This window comes from Nanorana parkeri, unplaced genomic scaffold (genome assembly GCF_000935625.1).
Source record: "Nanorana parkeri isolate BGI_ZX_2015 unplaced genomic scaffold, ASM93562v1 scaffold15, whole genome shotgun sequence".
NCBI classification, from domain to species: Eukaryota; Metazoa; Chordata; class Amphibia; order Anura; family Dicroglossidae; genus Nanorana; species Nanorana parkeri.
This window is the reverse complement of record NW_017306283.1, coordinates 2,105,305-2,115,112: the sequence shown is the minus strand read 5'-3', so window position 1 is coordinate 2,115,112 and position 9,808 is coordinate 2,105,305. Positions and strand designations below refer to the sequence as shown.

General features: G+C 47.0%; 1 protein-coding gene across 8 annotated transcripts in view; it reads right to left on the bottom strand.

Annotated features, from left to right (window-relative positions):
• ASAP1 (ArfGAP with SH3 domain, ankyrin repeat and PH domain 1) overlaps positions 1-9,808 on the bottom strand; it is a 222,158-nt gene that overhangs the window by 50,509 nt on the left and 161,841 nt on the right. For all 8 annotated transcript variants that reach the window (XM_018558673.1, XM_018558708.1, XM_018558717.1 and 5 more), the window contains 2 exons: positions 8,796-8,896; positions 7,853-7,922 (listed from right to left, as the gene is read on the bottom strand). In XM_018558673.1, coding sequence (XP_018414175.1) covers positions 7,853-7,922; positions 8,796-8,896 — 171 coding nt within the window. The remainder of the gene's footprint in view (positions 1-7,852; positions 7,923-8,795; positions 8,897-9,808) is intronic.

The window sequence follows — 9,808 nt, the reverse complement described above, 5'->3', positions numbered from 1 at the left end:
AATAGTGCCCCATCAACAGAATCTGTGGGAAGAATAGTGCCCCATCAACAGAATCTGTGGGAAGAATAGTGCCTCATCAACAGAATCTGTGGGAAGAATAGTGCCCCATCAACAGAATCTGTGGGAAGAATAGTGCCTCATCAACAGAATCTGTGGGAAGAATAGTGCCTCATCAACAGAATCTGTGGGAAGAATAGTGCCTCATCAACAGAATCTGTGGGAAGAATAGTGCCTCATCAACAGAATCTGTGGGAAGAATAGTGCACCATTGATGGTATTAGTAGGAAGGATAGTGCCTTGTGGTTGGTATCACTGTGAGGAATAGCGACTCGATTGTTGGCATCACTGTGAGGAATAGTGACCCGTCACTGGTGGCAGTCAGAGGAATAGTACCCCATTATCTTTGTCAGCGAGAACAATAGTGCCCCAAGGGATGCTTAAAGGCAAGCAAAGGGCTACTTCTGGCCCATGGATTGCAGTTTGGAGATCACTGGTGTAAACCTATGGTGGTGTGGTGCTATGGTGCACTGGTTCATCATGTTATTCACTATAATGACCCTAGGGAAAAAATGGAAGCTTGCCTGAGCCAGACCACAGTCTGGAGACAAACATGTCACTGCAAATCATGACAGAAACGCACAAGTGTGTGTAATCAATGACAGATAAGTTCACCTGGAGTGTCTTGATCTCTCTCTCGCTCGATCTCTTTCTCTCTCCCTCGCTCGATCTCTTTCTCTCTCCCTCTCCTTCTCTCTCCCTCTCCCGATCTTTCTAACTCCCTCTCCCGATCTTACTCTCTCTCTCTCCCGCTCTTTCTCTCTCCCTCTCCTTCTCTCTCCCTCTCCCGATCTTTCTAACTCCCTCTCCCGATCTTACTCTCTCTCTCTCCCGCTCTTTCTCTCTCCCTCTCCTTCTCTCTCCCTCTCCCGATCTTTCTAACTCCCTCTCCCGATCTTACTCTCTCTCTCTCCCGCTCTTTCTCTCTCCCTCTCCTTCTCTCTCCCTCTCCCGATCTTTCTAACTCCCTCTCCCGATCTTACTCTCTCTCTCTCCCGCTCTTTCTCTCTCCCTCTCCTTCTCTCTCCCTCTCCCGATCTTTCTAACTCCCTCTCCCGATCTTACTCTCTCTCTCTCCCGCTCTTTCTCTCTCCCTCTCCTTCTCTCTCCCTCTCCCGATCTTTCTAACTCCCTCTCCCGATCTTACTCTCTCTCTCTCCCGCTCTTTCTCTCTCCCTCTCCTTCTCTCTCCCTCTCCCGATCTTTCTAACTCCCTCTCCCGATCTTACTCTCTCTCTCTCCCGCTCTTTCTCTCTCCCTCTCCTTCTCTCTCCCTCTCCCGATCTTTCTAACTCCCTCTCCCGATCTTACTCTCTCTCTCTCCCGCTCTTTCTCTCTCCCTCTCCTTCTCTCTCCCTCTCCCGATCTTTCTAACTCCCTCTCCCGATCTTACTCTCTCTCTCTCCCGCTCTTTCTCTCTCCCTCTCCTTCTCTCTCCCTCTCCCGATCTTTCTAACTCCCTCTCCCGATCTTACTCTCTCTCTCTCCCGCTCTTTCTCTCTCCCTCTCCTTCTCTCTCCCTCTCCCGATCTTTCTAACTCCCTCTCCCGATCTTACTCTCTCTCTCTCCCGCTCTTTCTCTCTCCCTCTCCTTCTCTCTCCCTCTCCCGATCTTTCTAACTCCCTCTCCCGATCTTACTCTCTCTCTCTCCCGCTCTTTCTCTCTCCCTCTCCTTCTCTCTCCCTCTCCCGATCTTTCTAACTCCCTCTCCCGATCTTACTCTCTCTCTCTCCCGCTCTTTCTCTCTCCCTCTCCTTCTCTCTCCCTCTCCCGATCTTTCTAACTCCCTCTCCCGATCTTACTCTCTCTCTCTCCCGATCTTTCTCTCTCCCTCTCCCGATATTTCTCTCTCCTTCTCCCAATCTTTCTCTCTCCCTCTCCCGATCTTTCTCTCTCCCTCTCCCAATCTTTCGCTCTCCCTCTCCCAATCTTTCGCTCTCCCTCTCCCGATCTTTCTCTCTCCCTCTCCCGATATTTCTCTCTCCTTCTCCCAATCTTTCTCTCTCCCTCTCCCAATCTTTCTCTCTCCCTCTCCCGATCTTTCTCTCTCCTTCTCCCGATCTTTCTCTCTCCCTCTCTTTCTCCCTCCCTCTCTCGATCTTTCTCTCTCCCGATCTTTCTCTCTCCCGATCTTTCTCTCTCCCTCTCTTTCTCTCTCCCTCTCCCGATCTTTCTCTCTCCCTCTCCCAATCTTTCGCTCTCCCTCTCCCAATCTTTCGCTCTCCCTCTCCCAATCTTTCGCTCTCCCTCTCCCAATCTTTCGCTCTCCCTCTCCCAATCTTTCGCTCTCCCTCTCCCAATCTTTCGCTCTCCCTCTCCCAATCTTTCGCTCTCCCTCTCCCAATCTTTCGCTCTCCCTCTCCCAATCTTTCGCTCTCCCTCTCCCAATCTTTCGCTCTCCCTCTCCCAATCTTTCGCTCTCCCTCTCCCAATCTTTCGCTCTCCCTCTCCCAATCTTTCGCTCTCCCTCTCCCAATCTTTCGCTCTCCCTCTCCCAATCTTTCGCTCTCCCTCTCCCAATCTTTCGCTCTCCCTCTCCCAATCTTTCGCTCTCCCTCTCCCAATCTTTCGCTCTCCCTCTCCCAATCTTTCGCTCTCCCTCTCCCAATCTTTCGCTCTCCCTCTCCCAATCTTTCGCTCTCCCTCTCCCAATCTTTCGCTCTCCCTCTCCCAATCTTTCGCTCTCCCTCTCCCAATCTTTCGCTCTCCCTCTCCCAATCTTTCGCTCTCCCTCTCCCAATCTTTCGCTCTCCCTCTCCCAATCTTTCGCTCTCCCTCTCCCAATCTTTCGCTCTCCCTCTCCCAATCTTTCGCTCTCCCTCTCCCAATCTTTCGCTCTCCCTCTCCCAATCTTTCGCTCTCCCTCTCCCAATCTTTCGCTCTCCCTCTCCCAATCTTTCGCTCTCCCTCTCCCAATCTTTCGCTCTCCCTCTCCCAATCTTTCGCTCTCCCTCTCCCAATCTTTCGCTCTCCCTCTCCCAATCTTTCGCTCTCCCTCTCCCAATCTTTCGCTCTCCCTCTCCCAATCTTTCGCTCTCCCTCTCCCAATCTTTCGCTCTCCCTCTCCCAATCTTTCGCTCTCCCTCTCCCAATCTTTCGCTCTCCCTCTCCCAATCTTTCGCTCTCCCTCTCCCAATCTTTCGCTCTCCCTCTCCCAATCTTTCGCTCTCCCTCTCCCAATCTTTCGCTCTCCCTCTCCCAATCTTTCGCTCTCCCTCTCCCAATCTTTCGCTCTCCCTCTCCCAATCTTTCGCTCTCCCTCTCCCAATCTTTCGCTCTCCCTCTCCCAATCTTTCGCTCTCCCTCTCCCAATCTTTCGCTCTCCCTCTCCCAATCTTTCGCTCTCCCTCTCCCAATCTTTCGCTCTCCCTCTCCCAATCTTTCGCTCTCCCTCTCCCAATCTTTCGCTCTCCCTCTCCCAATCTTTCGCTCTCCCTCTCCCAATCTTTCGCTCTCCCTCTCCCAATCTTTCGCTCTCCCTCTCCCAATCTTTCGCTCTCCCTCTCCCAATCTTTCGCTCTCCCTCTCCCAATCTTTCGCTCTCCCTCTCCCAATCTTTCGCTCTCCCTCTCCCAATCTTTCGCTCTCCCTCTCCCAATCTTTCGCTCTCCCTCTCCCAATCTTTCGCTCTCCCTCTCCCAATCTTTCGCTCTCCCTCTCCCAATCTTTCGCTCTCCCTCTCCCAATCTTTCGCTCTCCCTCTCCCAATCTTTCGCTCTCCCTCTCCCAATCTTTCGCTCTCCCTCTCCCAATCTTTCGCTCTCCCTCTCCCAATCTTTCGCTCTCCCTCTCCCAATCTTTCGCTCTCCCTCTCCCAATCTTTCGCTCTCCCTCTCCCAATCTTTCGCTCTCCCTCTCCCAATCTTTCGCTCTCCCTCTCCCAATCTTTCGCTCTCCCTCTCCCAATCTTTCGCTCTCCCTCTCCCAATCTTTCGCTCTCCCTCTCCCAATCTTTCGCTCTCCCTCTCCCAATCTTTCGCTCTCCCTCTCCCAATCTTTCGCTCTCCCTCTCCCAATCTTTCGCTCTCCCTCTCCCAATCTTTCGCTCTCCCTCTCCCAATCTTTCGCTCTCCCTCTCCCAATCTTTCGCTCTCCCTCTCCCAATCTTTCGCTCTCCCTCTCCCAATCTTTCGCTCTCCCTCTCCCAATCTTTCGCTCTCCCTCTCCCAATCTTTCGCTCTCCCTCTCCCAATCTTTCGCTCTCCCTCTCCCAATCTTTCGCTCTCCCTCTCCCAATCTTTCGCTCTCCCTCTCCCAATCTTTCGCTCTCCCTCTCCCAATCTTTCGCTCTCCCTCTCCCAATCTTTCGCTCTCCCTCTCCCAATCTTTCGCTCTCCCTCTCCCAATCTTTCGCTCTCCCTCTCCCAATCTTTCGCTCTCCCTCTCCCGATCTTTCTCTCTCCCTCTCCCGCTCTTTCTCTCTCCCTCTCTTTCTCTCTCCCTCTCCCGATCTTTCTCTCTCTCTCTCCCGATCTTTCTCTCTCCTTCTCTCTCCCGATCTTTCTCTCTCCTTCTCTCTCCCTCTCCCGATCTTTCTCTCTCCCTCTCCCGATCTCTCTCTCTCCCTCTCCCGATCTTTCTATCTCCCTCTCCCGATCTTTCTCTCTCCCTCTCCCGATCTTTCTCTCTCTCTCTCCCGATCTTTCTCTCTCCTTCTCTCTCCCGATCTTTCTCTCTCCCGATCTTTCGCTCTCCCGATCTTTCGCTCTCCCGATCTTTCGCTCTCCCGATCTTTCGCTCTCCCGATCTTTCGCTCTCCCGATCTTTCGCTCTCCCGATCTTTCGCTCTCCCGATCTTTCGCTCTCCCGATCTTTCGCTCTCCCGATCTTTCGCTCTCCCGATCTTTCGCTCTCCCGATCTTTCGCTCTCCCGATCTTTCGCTCTCCCGATCTTTCGCTCTCCCGATCTTTCGCTCTCCCGATCTTTCGCTCTCCCGATCTTTCGCTCTCCCGATCTTTCTCTCTCCCGATCTTTCTCTCTCCCGATCTTTCGCTCTCCCGATCTTTCGCTCTCCCGATCTTTCTCTCTCCCGATCTTTCTCTCTCCCGATCTTTCTCATCATCATCATATCGATATCCTGCAACATACTCCTACAGTGCATTACAGAATCCCAGTGGCCCTGCCAGGGTTTATATATATATTTACATTGTGCCAAGACGGACCGATATAACTATAAATGTTTTTAAAACTGGAGTTTTACTTTAAATTTATTGTACAGGCCTAAAACTGAAGTTACAAGAAAATTGTTCTATATTATTTATGTTACAAACCCCATGCTGGTCACATGGTGTCTGCCAATTAGATTTGGGGGAATAACATTTAGGTAGAATCAGTCGCTATGCCTAAAGATGATTGCCCCTTGCTGGCATCACATGACAGACACTTCAACATTAATGATATTGTCCACTGCTGTAGAAGGTGATTAGTTGGATTCAATGAAGAAAGATGAGTATTTGGGAAATCTATTTTTACTTTTAAGATCTCAGGGTAATGATGTGGTTAAGACTATTTTCTATTGATGCTATAAGCCCGCATTACTCTACCACAGTGCACGCATTCACTGAACATTGTTTCAGCTCACAGTTTAACTAGGTAAAAGAGGCACTGAGACTGAATTATTTGCCGATTCATTTTCTATTTGCTTGCAGCTCGTGGTTTGACAGGTACTTGTTTAAACACTGGAAAGAAAAATCACCTATTGGTTAAGGAGCCTGGCTGTTACCATAATTGTGTGTTAAAGTCTATTATCGCGGCGTGTCGTTAATGCATAGTTAATGGCAGGCTTTGTGTGGAACACTGAGTGATTAAAGAAAACAAAATTAATGTGTAAAAGGAGGAGTGAACAAGCATAAAACGCTGCAGTAGAAAAAGATATAGTACAGAGACGGCTGAAAACATGTTCAGAAAAACACACAACTACGGCAAACTGTAGAAACCTAAAGTAATCGATTTCAGTAAATTGCAATCTACAACACGGATGGGTTCATATGCGTTGCAGAACTATGCGCATTAAAATTTGTCTTAAATCGACTTTACACTTGTACAACTACACTGGCTGCTGGAATCATCAAAATCCAACAACAGTGATGTGCTGGATGCCTACACCAGCTGCAACTACACCAGCATGTGGCAGAGGACAAGGTGATACACTTGGAAGTGTAGGATGCTGATTTCAGTCAGTGTAGCGCTGCAAGAATGGGGATACCGGTAGTGGGACTATGACCGCTTTTTCAGACTGCTTTTTATAATAGTTTTATTTTCTGCGATAAAGAGAACCTTTCCAAAGAGCATTTACTTTAAACAGGGGCTTGTAAATCAGTGCAGCAAAGCAGCCACAAGACTGTTACCTGATGACTTATCATCTCTGAGCGATTTAATGAAAGTTTTATTTGCAAATTCCAATGCACTATTTTCTTCTAAGCTGCTATTCAGCTGGCAGGAAGTTTGACTTAAAACAGCACAAAAAGTTCCTAGAAAAAGGTAAAGAAGGATAAGTGACAATTTATTAATATAACAATTGTAGAAAGACGATGTTACACTTCTTCTTTAAACTATCGGCTGCACAATTCCTGGCAAGTTACCATCTTTCGGAGGGATCACGGGACTTGTAGTTGAACAGATGCTGGGAAGTCCCAGACTGCATATAACAGCAGCAGACAAATGAGCATTGTCACAGATTCTTGTATCTTACACATAGGTCATTACGTCAAGTGTTGCAGGCGTAGCAGCAAGTGCAAATTGCAAATAAGTGTTAGAAAACGTAATTTCACAACCCCCCCTCCCCCGAGTATGTGAGAGTCTGCGCTGCCACTAAATCGCTGCCGAGAACATTATAATGACACCAGACAAAAGCCAGGCGTAACAGGCTCCTTCAGGACCTTGTCGCATGTTATCTGTGCGAGCAGCTGCTTAGACAGAATGTATTGGTAGGCCGACTTGTCTGGCTAATTGTTGTCAGCTTTAAACTGTCTGCCAACTCCTGTCAGCTGCTGATCTGTGATGGCAAGGAGATTCTGCTTCATCAAGTAAATATATTTTCATCAGAGCATGTGATATGGGTATATCAGCAGATGTATTTTGTAGTAATGGCAAAAACAGGAAGGAAGAGACTTTTTCCACTGACGACACCATCCCACGGAGTTGTCAAATGGCCAGCGCGGTGCTTCATTGGTTAGCGCGGATGCCTTGCAGTATGTATGTCATGTGTTTCAACTCCCACTAGGGATACTATCTGCGCGGTGATTATAAATTCGTCCTATGGTTGTGTGGTTGTGTCTACACTCACCAAAGAATAAGATGCATTGTCTCAATTCTTCCACCAACTAATAGAGAGGCAATGCCCTGAATCGATGAAGTGAGTCTGTCAACCTCTTATTCTCACCTACAGCACAGGGATCTCCATGCCTCCCAGACCATATCAGATTGTGGTGTGCCTCAGCTGGTAAAAGCGTGGTCTTTTCGGCTGGTAATAAACTTACTAAACCCATCTACCCAAGTACATTCTTAGTTGGCAGTTTTGTTATTTGAAAGAAATGTGGATTCATGCTATGCCAGCACATCTTTGTTGTGTTGTGTCGTATATATCTGCATGGAGTTCAAGTATTAGGATGGTGAGAATATAACATGTAGCTTTTATTTAGTTTAGGGAACTTTGGTATTCTGCTGTGCTACAGCACCGGGCTACCAGTCCTGTATAGCTACCGAAATGTTCAAATATGTAACCTACCACAGAAGATCTAAGGACGATCATCCTTAGATCTGTACGCAGGAATGAAGGAGCTCAAACAACTTACAGTGGCGTGCGATATGGTCAGGATTCCGTTCTTTACTGTACACTTTCTTCGCTGCCAAACTTTTCTTAATCTAAAAACAAAAATATTACGCTGTTATACAGTAGCAGAAGCAGCTAGGTAAAAACAAGACTCATGTCCATCAGCTTCAACTACTCACAATCTTTGCGATTGATTGATTTTCTGCAACAAGCTACTCCCATAGTAATTATAATGGTGAAGACCAGCTTGTTGTAAGAAAATCACACAGGTTTTGGTTTTTTTTATGCTGGGCAATTGTTGCACTATTCTGTTGGCTGCCCTTCTGCTCCTCGAGCAGTTCCTTTGCTCAATTTGGTACAGAAAATCCCGAAAGTACAATTTTTTGGCTAAAAATGCAGTGCATCTCTGGTTTTTCTCCTCCCCTCTGTGTCCCCTCTTTCAGGAGGAGAGCACTGTCACAGAAGACTGAGCCCACACAGGTTGAAGAGCAGGTTTCAGCACTGATGTCCTACATCACTTCCTGTTCATTCGTGATTGTGGACATAGTAACTGATACTATCTCCACAGTTTTTGAATGGACAGGAAATCTCAGTATAGAGGCTTCCTATTCATTCATAAAAGGGGCTGCAAAAAAGAGATTTCTCTGTTCTCAAACTCTTTTTCAAAAGGGAAATATCAGGGCTATGTTCAGACCCGTAATATTGACATGCATATAGCCAGTGGCCACATTATCACTTGACATGCATATTGCCAGTGGCCACATTATCAATTGACATGCATATTGCCAGTGGCCACATTATCACTTGACATGCATATGGGCAGTGGTCACATTATCACTTGACATGCATATGGGCAGTGTTCTCAATATCACTTGACAATGGAAGAAGTGTAGTAATATTACAAATGGTACTATAATGCCGCTTCTATATCTTCTAAATGATAAGTTAAACGATTCACAACATACCCATCACTCTTCTTCAGCAGATATCCTTTTTTCTCACTGCCATACTCCTTGTTACCCTGCAGCTGGTGCATGCTGTACCCTCCTTGCTTGCTCTGAGAATCCTAGACAGAGAAAAACAGATCAAACATTGGACATTATTTTATGAGCTCAAAAACAGCATATGGATGTTACTGAATGAATGGATTCTATTATATGATTGTATACCCAGCGGCAAAACTTGTTTCAAAGTGTATATAAAACGGAAAACGTTTCTTTTTAGTTTTGGAGAGAATGGTGAGGTGTTAGATTATTAGATTTAAGGTAGATTTATCCTTTCTATCTAACCTGGTGACCACAGTCACTCGGAGTGAAAGTGAAGGAAAATAAAAAAAATATAGTCACCAAGACAGGAACAGAGGGGAAATCTTCCAATAGTTATGCATGCTCTAGTGGCAATTTACTCACTTTGGAGAGCTTCCTTCTCACTTCCTGTTGTGTCTACAGGACAGAGATGGCCAAAAATGATAGCGCATTTAACGATTCCTGACTCTACCCCAAGAAATTTCAGTGCCATTCCTCAAGCTTGTGAGTGGTAGACATGTCTGACAGATGGCTGATTATTATGTTATAAGACATGAGAACTTTCAATGATCACTATGGAAAAAGCTGTCATAGACTTCCATGTCTTCCATTAGCCAGGCTAAATGAAATCAATAAGAAATGTGTACCTGAACTGTGACACCATTTACTGGGTTTTTACACATTTTCTATAGGTTAAAAAGTTACTTTAAATGTCCAGTCAAACATAAACTTGTTTATGCATGGATGCACGCTACAGTGCCCTCTATGCTAATGGTACCATCACCATTTTGTTGGGTCTTAGAGTAAGCAACGATAGACAGTCTTCCACCCTTCCACCGCTGGATTTTCCAGGGGCCACAGCATGGTTGGATCATCCTGGTAAGTAGAGATGAGCCTGGGTTGGTGCAAACCCAGTTCGCCCAAGCCCACTCAAAACTGCGATTGCCACCTGA